General features: G+C 42.2%; 1 protein-coding gene across 1 annotated transcript; it reads right to left on the reverse strand.

The window, feature by feature from the left end:
• Nucleotides 1-12,266, reverse strand: APMAP (adipocyte plasma membrane associated protein). Its single transcript, XM_065729094.1, has 9 exons — nt 12,146-12,266; nt 9,249-9,365; nt 6,746-6,861; nt 5,639-5,731; nt 4,273-4,389; nt 2,845-3,019; nt 2,262-2,396; nt 1,733-1,925; nt 1-743 (listed from the first exon to the last, which is right to left on the reverse strand). Exons 1-9 carry the CDS (start codon nt 12,235-12,237, stop codon nt 534-536), a joined length of 1,248 nt encoding a protein of 415 aa, XP_065585166.1. The 5' UTR covers nt 12,238-12,266; the 3' UTR covers nt 1-533.
• Nucleotides 12,267-15,717: the final 3,451 nt, after the last annotated feature.

Genomic DNA, 15,717 nt, shown 5'->3' on the forward strand with positions numbered 1-15,717 from the left:
AATTAGATTTCCAGGCATGTTCCAGACATTGCTGCCTCTACTTCAGCACCATTGTATGCAATGAAAACATGCACTGTAATCACTCCTAAACAGTTGGCTTTAAAGTATAGTCACATGCAAGATATCCTCTTCAGTCCAAATCATACATGTTTAAATTCCATACATTGTAAACCCCTCAATGGTAAGACAAACATACAGTTGCATTGCAGGTGACAGATGCTGTCTGTTTAAGAAAATTCCAGTGTTGGGCTTGGAAATGCAGTGGATTTGTTTGAGCAAATAACTGTACGAAGATGCCCCACCGTATTCCTCAGACACTAATATTATGCATGCCAATTCCAAAGCAAGAGCAGTCAAACCAAGGAGGACAGATACAGCAAGCTGTATGTTTTCCTGTGAGAACAGAACAGTGCTAGTGCACACATTAACAGGCTGTCTTCACTTTTCCTCCTCAGTCACACTGCTTCAATCACATGCTTCCTTCATACCTCTTGAGTACTTCAGGACTGTGACACTTTATCACAGAGGGATGGCTAAACGTGCTGAAGATTAAGTCTGCAAATAAATGGAGACCGGAAGGAGCCCAGGTAAAGATATCCACTGTGCTCATGTGCCTCACTAACATAAGGTGCTGTCACTCCAGTGGGATCATGAAAGCTTCTTCTGTAAGATCCTGTCTCACCAAGTTCAACAACAAGGCTATGCTTGGGCACAAGCTTTGTCACAGTTTCCTGGCTCAGTAACTAGAAGAAAAAAAAAAAAAAAGAAAGAAAATTAACAACAAAAGACTCTGTTGTACACAGCTAAAAGTCAGACACACACCCAAGAACCATTCACACCCCTCCACTGAAGCAGCTAAGAACAAAAGCACGCATTTTGAGTAAACATTATTACAAAGGCTTAACATGTGACAGTTCAAAAAGAATTTAAAAGAACAACCAGTAGAAATATACTCTGACATCAGGCTGAACAAATGTCCTCACAGGAGGCAGCAGCTTCTAGTACAGCTCATGCTAAGCTGCAGGCATGCTCTGCTACCAATTGCACCACTGTTTTAAAGGTGCCTGCACTGCACCAGCAAATACAGTATAGCACAGGTGAGAGCTCATTTAGCTGAACTGCCACTTCTATCCTAAATGTTGGCAGTTGACTATCATCAGGTCTTTTTTTAGAGAAGTATTTTCAAGTCTCTGTACTGTGTAAAGAGAACTATTCTGTTTATTCAGTATCAGATGCCCTTCACAAAATACATTATTATTGCTATTCCTGACATGAAAACGGAGTGCAGATTGAGTCAGAACAAAGTGCCACACAGCAGTATATGTAGCACGTACATTGTCTCCTAGGATGCCCAGGGAAGTCACTAGACCAAAGGAAATGCTCTCCAAATTAAGGCAAAAAGATGGAGTCTTCATGTGTCCAAATACAGACCCTGTATTGCTGCATGGCTACAGCAGAGAAAACTCCTCTTTCTTTCTTCAGAGATCAGCGTGGAAGGCAATTTCAAGAGATGTCTGTCTGCTACTCGTTAAAACTAACATTTGCTTCTCTGTCTATGAATTCACACAGACTGCTCCACATGGAGACAACCACAACAGTTTTTGTTGTGACTTAATCTTAAAACCACATAGCACTGCTTTTTATTTTAATCTTCCTGTGCAGAGAAAGGAACAGAATAAACCAATTCTTAACTACTTCCATTTCTATATTAAAGGTGATTTTTTTTCCTTACCTTAAATATCATCCTTTTAATCCATGGTTTTTCAGACAAAAAATCTAGCATGGAAAATCCAGGATTGGGACGGACAACTGGCATAGCTACCCAATATCCACCAGAGCTGCTTAATCTGATATTATCTGGAAGACCAGGCATATTCTCAACAAACATATCTGCTCCACCTTTCATCAGCCCAGACACATAGTACCTGAAAGTTATAAACAATAGGATTAGAATATCTTAAATCAAGCAGTCTAATTAATAAGGTACAAACAGGAATTTACTTAAAAGTAATGTTAGTGGTTCCTTAGCTTGGAAGAGGGAAACACAGCACATTCTTCTCTGTCAGAAGAAGTCAGCTTACTCTACTGTGCTCAAGGAGCCCATTATGGAAAGATTATGCAGCGCAGATAACTCCAGTGGAAAGTCTTCATTGACACTGATAACCAGCCACACACAGAGTCTAGGATTTCTTTTATCATTCAGCTCAGTCAGTTAATTTTTAAGCAGACAGAATCAATAGTTCCAGTGAAGTCACACTCACCTCCTGATTCTAGCCATGGTTGTTTCCAACACCAGGACAAAGTCTTCTGCGGGAGAGAGCTGGACACCATTGGGAAACCTCAGTCCCACCATTAAGACTTTCACTTCTTTTGTTACTGTGTCATATTCAAGCAGGCTAAGAAGAGACCATTATACATGTTTGTGAGTAAAGAAATATTTACCCATCATGGTTTCACTTTTCACATTTCACCTCCTTGCACACGCACTTCGCTTAAGTTGAAGAGGATAAATAGTAAAGGAAGCACTTGTTTATGAAGACAGGATAAATATCACTGCCAGCCTCAGGAGAACTATCCATTAAAGACTTAGAACATAATACTAACACCTTCCCTTTTAAAAAACATTTTCCACTTGTGCCCTCTAAAAGGAAAACAAAAAAAGCAGTCTCCTCTACTTTGCTGCAGGTCTCATCAGCATCATTCACATCTTCTTCCACCCTCTCCTTGGAAATGAAATGCTTGCACAGGTGGCTTATAACAAGAAAAACTTGGAGACCAAGCATCCAAATCCATTCCTACTGAGGAGTTTAAAGTAAGTTAACTGCCTTGGGAAGGGATACTTGCCGCCCATCATCTGTGCCTTCCATAAGCAGGAACAAGTAGTCTCGTCTTTGCCATTTGCTACTGGAGTCTGTGAAGTAGATTTTCCTGCCATCCCGTGTCACTGTAAGGTCATTCACAAATGACAACTTCTGACCTTCAACTGGAGTTTCAGTTGACACAAGCATTTTCGTTTCACCTGGTTAGAAAAAAAAAAGACAGAGACATACAAGGCCAGCTTTTATATGTTCTGCCTTGGCAGTGAGTTAAATACTAACAGAAAATTAGCAAGCATTTCATATTTTCTCCATTCTTGCCTCTGTTAAGTAATAAGGTTTTGGACTGTAATGGAATAACTCGACACAATGTAAATGAGAAAGAGAAAACACTCTTCAGAAAAGCTGAAACAGTAGATGTTTCCTACTGATAGGTGCCAGACATCACATTTCTGAAGCTCATATTAAACCAAGCATGAACACAGCTCCCAGCATTGTAGAATTCAAGCAAATCAATTACCAATCTCTTTCCCCATCACTCTGTAGGAGTGAAGAGTACTTCTTAAGCATTAAAACACTGGCAGGTTCACTAAACTGCTCTGGCAAAGTTGGCATATCACCAGGTAATTTATTATGGCCGAGCCTCTAACAACAGATGAAAATCTGTTGAAGTCATATTTGGGCATGGGGTTTGTTTTTCTTTGGTTGTTTTTTTTTGACATGACTGAACTAATATGGCAGCTGTCTACCATCAGTAAGGGAGACCTTAATCTCCCAAAGCCACACAGTCTAAACCCTTCCAATTGATTCGATATGCCACTTGGCCAAGCCTCCTCCTCCACACCCAGAGCCAATTTGGAAATGTAAAGTGTGAAGAAAGTTAACCCTTCAAGAAAGCAAACCATACATTTCTGATGTCACAGCTCCTGAAACTGAGATTTTCCTCAGGAACATACAATAAAGAACACAAAGCAACAGCACCTTTCTCAGCAGGAACAAACCATTTGATCTTCAGTCACACCAAGCTACACCCTTTCTTCACCTTCTATGGATCAGGGTTACAGAGAAGAGCTCTTCACTTCCATATTGTGAGGTTAAGGCAGAAACAAAAGGATATTAAACACTGCAAAAGCCTTATGTAACTGCAAGACTACTTTTCTACCTTTAAGAAAATTAAAACAGCTACACAGAGCTCATGAGTCCCGAGGCACCAGTTTTGACAGTCAAAAGCATACCTCACCAGAAGATAAGCAACTGCTAACACTGATCCAGACAGACACAGAAAGGAAGTGATTGCTGCAGGATAATAGAGTTTTTGCATGGCATAGCATGTTTCATCCAGACAGCTCCAAACTGCTTTAAAGAAAAGACAGGCATTGCCTACAGTGTCTGGCAAAACTCCAAATGAAGAGCAAATCTGTCAGTGGAAGAGAACTACTGAGTAAAGAAGTCATACCTGTGCCTGGATTAACTTCGTAGATTCCATAATAAGCATCTGCCACAAAAAGGGTGTTATTTGGTCCCACTCTGATACCAAGTGGTCGTCCACAAGTTGGTTCATCTTCAGGAATTCCTTAAGAAAAATGTTTTAAATGGTTTTCTAAATATAAATAAATACAGGGCATTCATGCTAGCTGCATTAGATTGAACTATAGCTTAACAAGACATTAGTGGCAGTGTCATACACACACTCATTAAAGAAACAGTTCTGTTTCATTAAAGAACAATTCTGGGCTTACAGAAAAGGTGATTTTCTGTTCCCATCCTCACCCACACTCATGCCTAGACAGAAGCTGAAAGTCCAGCTTTGTGTCAGCTGGCAGCAGACTCTTTGCTGTCAGTGCCAAGGCTTCCCTACATGTTAGGCAGCCAAAACAGTGCTTCCAAAACAGATCATAGCCTAGTCTTGTGAATAGCCATTTAAAATAACTAAAATGCTGAGCATGTTAATGAGAGCTACATAATGCCAGCCTACAATCTCTGTTTAACCAGTGACAAAAATAGGGCTGCAGACACTCAATAAGTAATAAATACTAACTAACAATCCACTACCAGTTGTTCTTACTCACTTCCAGAAAACTCATAAAGTGAAGCAAATGAGTGGTTGGAAAAAATGTGTGGAATTCAACAAGAAATAACCAGTACCACAATCCTCCACTGTACCTACCGAGGAAGGGAAATTGGTACGACAAAATGCAAGGTAAAGTTCTACAGAGGGGACATTATATTTATTTACAAAATCTCCAAACAAGTTGATTTTACCTATTCACACTTGCCTAGAGGTCTTCAGTTTTCACAGAGTCCTCACAATCTTTACCTCACATTCTTGCTGACTTCACCATCCATAAGCATCAGGCCAGGTTGCTGCCCCTGTTTTTGTTCTTGTTTTTTTAGATGTATGCTATCTCTGGATGGGCCACCAGGAAAAGGAACGTTATTTGTGATACATGCAACCTCATCTTTCTGGTGTTAAGATGCAAGATCTTCTACTGACAGGTCACCCATGCTGCAAAGTCTTATGAGAGTGCAGGCCTTGTAGTTGTGGCATAAAAGAAACCTAAATTCCTAAATCTTACTACTACGAGCACAGCCCTTTATTATCAATAGCACCCATGCCCATTCTTTTTGCTCTTTGCTCTAGTGTTCCTTCCAGTGCTTATGGAAATATTTCCACTCATATTTCATTCATGAATGTATTAATATTTCTGTTACAGATGTCTACAAGGGAAGATGTGTTTGCATGAGCAATACGGACAGAACATCAAGTTCATGAACACAAGTACCTGTTTTTGGGTAAACTGTGCTCAGAATCTGTCACTTACCACAAGGACCATGGCCAATTCTGGCTACCACTTGTATTTCCCCATCTTCAATTTTGAGAATCTTCCCATCAGCTGTCCCAGTAAATAACACATCTGCAAAAATAACTCGTGTGATTAACTTGATCACAAAACTATAGTGGCAAACATCTTACAAGCACAAAATAGAAAACACATATGGTACAGTACAGCCTTCCTCTTCAGTCAGAGGAAGAAGGCAGAAAGGGAAGGAGAAGGATGGTGAAAGCAAATAAAAGCATTTGGTTAGATTTCTTCCATCTAAAAAAGAACAGGAAGGATTCAAGCCGTAGAAGTTAGCAGAGGGATATGAAGCTTTTCACTCACAAGTGGCCCATAAGCTCAGTTAAAGACAACCATAACCACATAATGCCTAGTCATGGGATTGATCCCCACGGGCAGATTTCTAGACCATCATGAAGTGTGATCAGGTACTGCATCCATTTTACCACTTTTCCAAGACTGACTATTCAAAACTTCTCACACTGACACAGTTCCCGTGGGCTGCTGAGCACTACTTAAGAAGTTTAAACTGCCAAGTGTCCATAACACATCTGTTCTAAAGAATTGCAACAAACAGAGCAACCTTCAACCAAGCCAAAGCACTGCTAAATTCATGCCAAGCCATGGGACAGCATGAGACAGATGCACTGAATATAAACAACATGTAAGCTTTGCCATACATCCAGATTAAGTAGCAAATGAAAGATTATTGGCTAGTTATCTGAAGTCCTAAGTCTGCTAGTTATACTTCTCAAAGGGAATAACACAACTTCAACAATTATTCTTACAAAATGTCCTCCCGATCACATTGTTCATTTCACCCATAGCTCAGTTATCACAAGCAGGAAGGTTTTCTAAAGAATTTCAGTCGATACTGACCAAAGAAAAGCATCAGGAGCTTCAAGAAATCACTTCAGCACAACATTAACAGAGACAGGCAACAAATCTGTAATCTGAAGAAGAAACTTAGAGTGCTTCATTGCTTGTTGCTGTGGATTTATACATTTTAATGCCTTACTAATTCAAGGGAAGATTTAGCAGGAGGAAAATAAAGGATATGACCACTAAGCACCTTTTGTCAGCACTTACCACCAATACTGACGATGGATTCTGGTCCAACCAGTTGATTCTCCCACAATCGCTCAGCTTTCTGCAACTGGTTATTGGGCTCTAGCACACCCACCAGGAGGGGTGGTTCCTTCAGACTGCAAAAACAGAACACACAACTCGTGACCCTTAGCACAAATGTGCAAACCCTCTTGAGCAACAAGTTGGATCCACTTTTTCCCAGTTTGCCAACTCCTGAAAGCTGATCTATGCTTCATATATAATGGATTTCTAAAGAGAAAACACAGCTGACAAGCTGAAAACATGGCTCTTGTTCATCAAGGAGCAAAATTTTCTTGTTTTGCCAAGGAGTCTGATTTTGTCTTCTTCAAATGTATCTGGAAGTCAGCTTTTCTAACCCAACTGAAAAAGCTGCTTTTATCAAACCATTTTTCCTGGAAAGACAGATGCATATTCCTAAGCAGAAAGGTTTTAAGATTTATAAGTCTCAAATTTTACAACATACTACAATCTGACACCGTATAACATCTTTAATAAGGGAAATATATAATTTATAACTATTAACTAACATACTACTAGTGACAAAAAGCATTCTGGAATTCAACATGCATATCTTAATGTCATTTTGAGAGATAGATTCTTGTTCATAACTTGAATGCATTCCCATAGAGAAAGGCTAACTCAAAGGACTATGTTGCACATAAAGGGAATTGCAGTGAAATCTAAAAGTTATAAAATAGAGTCTGATCTTGTAAGCCTTTATTGACATAACTAGCCTTGTTTAAGTCAACTGGAGTTCCAGTGAAGTACAGAAATAGGGAGAAAGGTACTAGTAAGATGTCTACACAGCTTCAACTCAAATACTACGCTCCAGAGCACTGTGCTCCAAATTCAGCCCTAACTGTGCTAGTGTATGCAAATATGCCCCAGCCACACTTGTAGGTTCTTAAAAACACACTCATAAAACACCACAGTTTCCATGATTTAAGGATTTCAGGTCATTATTGAAGCTGCATTCTTGCTCAAGGTGGTAAGCTCATTACATGTTCACGCTAAAGCTTCCAGGGTCAAGTACTGAAAGAATTTTTTTAAAGAACTCCTTACATGACCACAAGCAGATGCCTTATACCTGCTGAATCTCCATCATATGAATATCCATCCCTTTTTCCAAGCTTTAAGAGAATTTCAGATCAAAATAACAGCAGATTCAGATAAGGAACTCACTCACTTGTCAAGAACTTTGGACAATTCTGTTTCCAAGCAGAAAATCCTCAGGATCAATATCATGCAATACAAATTCATAGAGAAAGAACTTGGAATAAATCAGTTGCCAGTGGCTTACCAGAGTAATACTGTTATTGGTGAATGCAAATTCTACATGCTCTTCCACTGAAGTCACTGCCTCAAACAGCATCCATCTACTTCAGCTGTTTCAGATCACTTCAGAAACACCACACAGAATTATCCTATGTATTGTACAGAGCTAAACCACTCCTTGAAGTGAAGCTAAAAAGTGAATTAAGAATGTAAACCAATACAAGTCTGTGGTTTGGGTAAGAACAGTTGTCCTGGTCTGGTGAAAGGGACTTAAAGTAAGTGATGCAAGCATGCAGAACACTGCTATGTTCTGGATGAGAACCAGACCAGAACAATATAATAGGAAAATCTTTGTAGACAAATCCTATTGGGTTCCGGAATTAAGTTGCACTATATTTCAGGGAATACTTTGTTCAGCTCAACGCTGCAGAAAGCATTTCATTAAGATCTGCAAGCAAGCAGCTTAGATCTATTAGCTTTTTGGCAAGACTTGTAAGTACTAACCTACCACATTAACAGTTTCTTTAAACCCTAGAGATGTTTGCAACATTGTTCTTCCTTCTCATTATGGAATTATCAAATTGATCCTAAATATTCAGAAATGTCAGAAGCACTGAAATAGCCTGACTACACTAGCAGTCAGTGTTTCACACACGATGCAGGTCACATCCTCTTGTGCATCTGGCTCACCATTACATTCCATATTTGATATTAATTCAGACATTTCAGGGCAGAAATCACCTAAATGCATTTGCTTTCCAAATCTGTATTCAAAGATAACATCACCCTATGGTTCAGCTGGCACGAAACACTGAATCAATCCAGCCAGGTTATCCATTTCAGTTTACATATTCACATGAATAGTCTCTCTTGATAAAGAAATGGGTACAGCTCGGGTTCAACTGCACTGCTTGGTCCTTAGTGAAAATGCAGTTCCCATCTCCCTGAAGGCAGGAGCACATGGAATAATCACAAACTCCTTCACTGTTCAGTGCAGACACATAACTGCAAGGGTGACTCAGAAACAGACTGGGTATGCAAAGCAAGCCCTGGCAATGGTAAAGATGGAATCACTTCCCAATTTCCCAGCCCAGTTGGAATCACTTTACACAGCTGCCCCATTTATAAAAAAAAATATATATATAGCACAACACATACCAAAAGTCATAGTTCCATATATCTGCTTTAAAACAAAGCAACAACATACCTTATAGGCTGGGGGTCTATAGGACAGTCCAGAAGAACAGTTGCTCCGAGCAGGGGCACGGCCAGAGATGCAGCCAAAGTCAGGAAGGTAACACGGAACACCTTGCTGCTGTAAGCACTGCCAAAAACAGACAAGAAACAGGATTAACACATATGCTGTTTTAAGAGGTAATAATTCAAAAACAAAATACACAAAGATTAACAGCACATTTTCTATACAAAAGGAGGCAGAAGTACTTCTACTCAACCACCTTCTCGAGTACTTTTAAGGTTTCATTTTGACCGGGTTAATATAAAAGAAAGGGTTATTCATTCAGTCTCAGCACAATGGCATCACGTGAGGTCATGAGAGTAGCATCACATACAGGATTCATGCAAGTTTACAGTTGACCAAAAACCAACACTTCATTTTTTTTTAAATTGAATTAATGTTCTGGCAGCAGTTTCCTTCCCAGCTCTACATTAATCTTCCACCTCTCAGAATTTTTCAAGTAGCAGAAATCAGCTAGGTACAAATTCTGGACGAAAGAGACCCAGCAACTAATACAATGCATACAAGATTAGAAGAGATTAATTGGATGCTTCCTCAACTCTGTAAAGATTGGGTTGAAACTCAAACCCCAACACGCAGATGCAATTAAGCACCTCCTACTTATTCAGCAAAACACACAACAAAACAGCAAAACGTGTTTTTTCCACAGCAGAAAAATAAACATACTTTCTTCTCAGCAGACCTATAAGCTTCAGTCAGGCACTTAAAGAAGAAAGCACAAAGCTATGCCCAACAATTTCCAGACTTGATCTAGAAAAGCTGGTCTCAAAACCTTAGCTACTCCCAAATGCTCACTGGCACAACCAGTAAGATTTCACTCAGTACCAATTACACAGGGACAAATGCACCTGGTTGCTCTGCATTAAATCTGGGCCATTTCCACTGTGCTGTCCTTCATCGGCAAGCCATTCAAACAACAGGACAGAGAAATACTGCCCAGAGCACAAACAGCACAACTGGGGAGCTAACTGTGTGTGCACGTAGCATTGGAATCAGCCTTGAGGTAACCTTTGGGATTATTTGCAGGGAAAGGAAGGACACAGCCAGACCTGGATCTGATCACTGCCCACACCAACAACACACTGATGTTGGAATATTCATTGGAAGGAGCTGTGATGGGCAGACAGCAGTCCCCTTTGGGCACATCAGCAATGTTACAGCAGTACGTCCCCTAGATGACGTAATGAGATCATGAAACTTCTTCAAATAAACTTTCTCATCTGCACTGACTGACCTCATCATAATCCCCACGGGCCAGACTGACCTTGTGATGAACCACCAGATCTCAGCACTGTTTGCTGGAACAGTAGATGTCTCAATGAAGCAACATCCCAGCCTTTATCCCCTTGCACTTGGAATGGAGAGAGTGATAGAGGTATGAGGTGGTCCCCAAGTCTACACAAAGACTTCAGCTGCCAGCCTCACCCTTCCTCTGTTCTTCAGAAGATGATGGCTCTACGCTTTAAAATTGAAAGTGCTGTCAACAGTCACAGAAGCACCTTTGTGAGAGCTGAGAACTCAAAAATAAGCTGATAAAGATGAATGAGAACTCACCTATTGAGACAACTTAACTAAAACTCCTGAAAGTGTGACTTAGGTAAAGGCCATATTTTTGACCTTCAGTCAAACTTGCAGTGTATTGACAATAAAGGAGACAGGCAGGAAAAATGAGGCAACATGCAAACTCCTGCTCCAAGCCTGCAAACTGCAAGACCTACTTTAGATACTGCTGTAACCCCAAGAATTTTAATAAAAGCAAGCACACGTAAACAAAATCAAACAAATCCTAGTGCTCTACCTATAATGATACTAATTTAGTTGTCACTGAGAACTAAAATGAGATGCTGTCACATAGCTCTTAGAGACAGGCTGGCAAAAAGACACTAAAGGTCAGGACTGCCAGCAGTGTGGGCTGTCTCCTCCTCTCGGCAGAGGAACCACAGGGGTGGCAGCAGAGAGGGCAGCTGTCAGCAAGTTTCTACCATGGCTCCCATCCAGAACAAGGGCATCCTTCAGAAGTACTTCCACTGCTTTGTGCAGGGCAGTCTCGAGGGAGCGGGATCTGTGCGTATTCTGGATCGCTGACAGAGCCCTAAAAACACAACTGATGTGAGAAAAATTAGCAAGAGAGGGTGTTGCTGGAAAGAGCAAATGAAAGGTGCTGACAGGCTCCCTCAATAACAGAGGGCTATGAGTGCAGTAAAAGCACATCTTGCATCCTGGTGACGCAGAGGGGCAGAGAGGAAAACCCGCAGAGCATCCAAATAGAAAGGGACATCACTGATTGTGAACCAAAGCAGTGCCAGCCTGAGAGTGGCTTAGGTTAGAAGGGACCTTAAAGATTGTGCACTTTGGTAGAAAGCAAAGCAATTGCTACAGTTTTCTCATTGCCACTACCACCTGAAGCTACGGAAAAGCCAGTTCTGAATGAAATCCCTACGCAGAGAGCCGTCAACGGGATCTTCCTTAACTAAACCACAAACAAAAGGCGTGTTTATAAGGCAGCCGCGTGCGGACACCTCTCTAACCCACAGCACACCCTCTGAACTACAGCCAGCTACAAACAAACTCACGGCGTTACACAACAGCCTGTCACACCCGCAGCAGATCCGTGCAAGCCACAACGGGATAAGCGGCACTGCTCCGCGACACGAACGGCGTTTAAACAGCCCCGGTAAATAATCGGATAGACAGATAGACAGGCAGACGAACAAACCCCACCACCGGGCACGCACGAGGCCGCCTGCGCCCTGCCCGGCCCGAGAGCAGCACCGAGAGCCCAGCGCTGCCCCGGGCCTCCCTCAGCGGCACCCAGCCCGCAGCCCCACGCCGGAGGGGCCTCCCACCTGCCCTCTTTGGCCTCCTGAGCCGGGCTGTCCTCGGTGATGACCTGCGGGCGGAGCGGCCGGCGCTGCCGCAACCCTTCGGCCTCATTCATCCTCCGCAGCTCCGTCCCCCGACCGCGGCCTCTGCCCGCCCCGCACACCCCGCCCCGCGGTGCGGCCGCGCCTGCGCACTGCGCCGCCGTGGGGCCCGGGATCCTGCGGTGCCCTGGAAGGCGGCGGGGGGGATGGGGACTGCTCGGCGGTGGATGGTCGCCGCAGGCTGAGGCACTGTGGTCCCGTCCTCAACACAGCCCCGCTGCTGCTCCTGGAAGGAGCCGCTCCATCCACTGGGTGGCAGCAAGGGGCTGCGCTGTGGGGTGATGTGAAACTTGGGGGGGAAGCAGAAGCTAGTCCAAAGACTTGAATGAAACCCCCCCCCCACACACACACACGCTTTAGTGGGTGCAGAGTGAGACACCTACGATGCAAAGCCAGCACAGCACGTAGAAGTGAACGCTTCTTTTAATGAAAATCGAATACAGAGACCACTGATTTGGGTCAACGACAATAAATGTAAAGCATGATAATTAAAAATGAAAGGCTTAATGTTAACCTGTACAACATGCATCATCTCTGGGAAATGCCTTTTTCTCTCCTAAAATTAAGAAAATGGGGATCTGGTCTCTCAGGTGGGGAATAAAGGCACTAAGATCAGATTTCACGGGTACATTTGGGTGGGAGAAGAAAGTAGGAACATGATGGACAGGTATGGCAAGGATATATTACAACTAGATGCTGCCACTATTGGCTTAGATGCTGTGTTCCCCTAGTAGGCCCTGCCTCCCTTTTTGAATGCTTTCTTTTGCCCTTTATGTCAAACTGCAACAAGTAAAACTAACTCTGAAACTCTTCTGATGAATTTACAAATGCAAATCTAGCAAATCATCCCCACATTAACCATGGATGCACAAAGGTTAAGGTGGGTCCACTAGTTCTGCTTTCCAAAATGAATAAACTATACACGAGTGTCCCACAAACCCACTATTAAATATTCAGAATATTGTTACCTTCTTAACGGATGAGAGCACATCAGCTCAAAAGGCAACAGGCCTCAAGTCTTTTGCTAGTGACATTTATCTCCTAGCATTTCAACAACAGAAAGCAACCAACCATCCATCCTTGGAGGTTTTCAACAAACGTGGAGATGTGGAACTGAGGGACATGGTTGTGATGAAGGGCTGACAGTGGACATGATGATCTTAGTGATCTTTTCCAAACATGATGACTCTGATTCTATGACAGTACTGCGTGCTCCCTTTGAGCTTCCAGGGGGCCTCGGAGTACAGGGATGAAGGTGAAGCAGTGCACCCATCCCCTCTTTTCCTCTCACCAGATGAACTGGGTAACAATGCCTTGGTGCACCATAGCACGCTGTTCCTCACACAGCCAGTCCTTGTGAGGCAGTCCGGATTAATTAGACCATGTGTGAGTGACTTCTGGACCTTCACATGGAAATTTCAGGTCAACAGGACAAGGAAATTCTGCTTTCTTGACTAAAAATAAAGCATGTGATCTTGTTCAAAGACCATTTTTCTTTCTCTACCCTATATTTCAGACTGTGGGGGGGGGGAGGCTGCACATGTGAAGACAGCTTGTTTAAACAAGGGAGTCTACTTTTTTTTTCTGTTGAAAGCATTAACTACATCAGCTTTCCACTTGAAAATCACTTAAGGAAGAGGGGTTTTATTTCTGCAGTGTCAGAGGATGTATGTAGTGGCTGTCTCCTAAAATATTAACAACCTGTCAACTACATCAAACTTTTTGATCCTCAGCTTCCCATGAAGTCCACAGGATGTATACTTACCTTTTAAGCAAAAAAAAATTACAATCAAAAGGATGGGAATTGCAACGAAGTATGATCTTCCCTACTGTACTACCCAGTCTTTGGAGTCATTTAAAAGAGATTAAAAAACAACAACAAAAGTAGCTAATGTACTCAAAAGGAACTCTGAGATCAAAAACAACAGGCCTGACTGAGAACATGTCAATGACAGCTCTCTTCCCCATTTGGTACCAGAATATCCTCTATCCAAAAAACTCATCACGCTTCTCCTAGTCCTAAAGGATCACATAGCCCTTTTCTTCTCCAGTCCCAAGTCAGGTGCACAGGTTGTCTTTCTAGCACACAGTCCCACTGGAAAAGGAGGAATTAAATTCAGCAATAAGTCACTCCTGCAAAACTGTGGCAAAAATTGGCTGTTCTACAAATTTCTCAGGAGGTTGGCAGGTCAAAACGTGCAGCTCCATGAAACCAAGCAGATCATCATCTGAGAAAGACAGGCAGTATTGCAAGGCTTGACCAAGTGATCCACAGTGCTGAAATGGTGCTTAGCAGTGACTTGGCCTATGCAGTTTAGATGGAGAAGCTCTTCCTTAGCTCTTATGGCATACATTTTCATGATCAGCACTGTGCAGACTGCACTGCTATATACACTGAACTTCTAGATCCAAAAAGATGGGAGGAACTCTCTACTGTGCCTTTTTGACACACTGTGTGGCTCCTCAAGCCACCTTAAGTCACTCAGCAAGCTTAAAAGAAATGAAGAAGACTGGCAGAAATCTCAAAGGCACTGAGCACCTACAGGCTCTTCTGTGACCTTCAGTGGCATAAAAAAGAATGGAGACCTACCAGTGAATTCTGAACAGCCAAAGGATAGGGAGTGCTTCAGTCAAAATCTGTTCATCATAGAATCACGGAATTTTAACACCAGAGCTCAGAAATAAACCACTAAATCTACTTGTTGCTTTTTGGAAAGCACGTGAAACACAGAGACTATCATTTCTTGTTATTCTGAGGTTGCTGGTCTGGAGTACCACCGTGGTTTTCCAGAAAGTGTCTAAGAGGAACTTTCTTCTCCAGGAGTGGGCTAAAATAACCATGCATTGACTAGAAATCATACAACTCAGCAAGTCACCACAAACCTTCCAGCACATCTCTCTAGCTTCAAACCTCTCTTGAACACTGTGGGATTTTATTCTCCCATGCTCTTCTAACATACAGCAAAGTAAACATGGTCTTCTTTTCATAATGACTGTAAGAAACAAAGGCAACTACAGAAGTTATCATCACCAATGAGGCAGAGGAAAGTTGCATTAAAACCCCAGTTGTCTATCTCAGCCTCTCAAGGCAGAATGAAAACACTTGCAACCAGATCCCTCATACACAACTGGCAATGCACTGAGGATGTACACAGTTCAAAGATAGGCTTTGTGGCTCAGTTTTTTAGCTGGAATTGTTAACACTGGGTTGTGTAGGTGTGACATGATGAAACACAGGCTCATGATCTCAGGTAAGTTCAGGAAATACAGTGGAAGGCACTAGTCGTTATGGGGAAAGCCACAGAAAATATCAGAACATGAGAAAAATATCTGATTAGCTATGTCCCTATTCATTTCCCTATTAATTCATGTGAAATATCTACTAAAATACCCAGCATTGCTGAAAAGGCACCACAGTTACAGTTAAAAACAAATACTTGAACTTGGATATCCAAGCTGAAGGAAAAATAGAAGGAATATATTGCAGGGCTGCT

Source organism: Cyrtonyx montezumae, unplaced genomic scaffold, assembly GCF_038088225.1.
Source record: "Cyrtonyx montezumae isolate F1298 unplaced genomic scaffold, pur_monq_1.0 scaffold_0, whole genome shotgun sequence".
NCBI classification, from domain to species: Eukaryota; Metazoa; Chordata; class Aves; order Galliformes; family Odontophoridae; genus Cyrtonyx; species Cyrtonyx montezumae.

Excerpts from the sequence above, each read along its gene's own strand:
- APMAP (XM_065729094.1), bottom strand. The coding sequence starts at position 12,237 with ATGAATGAGGCCGAAGGGTTGCGGCAGCGCCGGCCGCTCCGCCCGCAG. Across the intron at positions 6,862-9,248 it reads ATAGACCCCCAGCCTATAAG|TCTGAAGGAACCACCCCTCC; the intron begins GTATGTTGTTGC and ends CTGTTTTTGCAG. Across the intron at positions 4,390-5,638 it reads AATTGGCCATGGTCCTTGTG|GAATTCCTGAAGATGAACCA; the intron begins GTAAGTGACAGA and ends ATTTTTCTTAAG.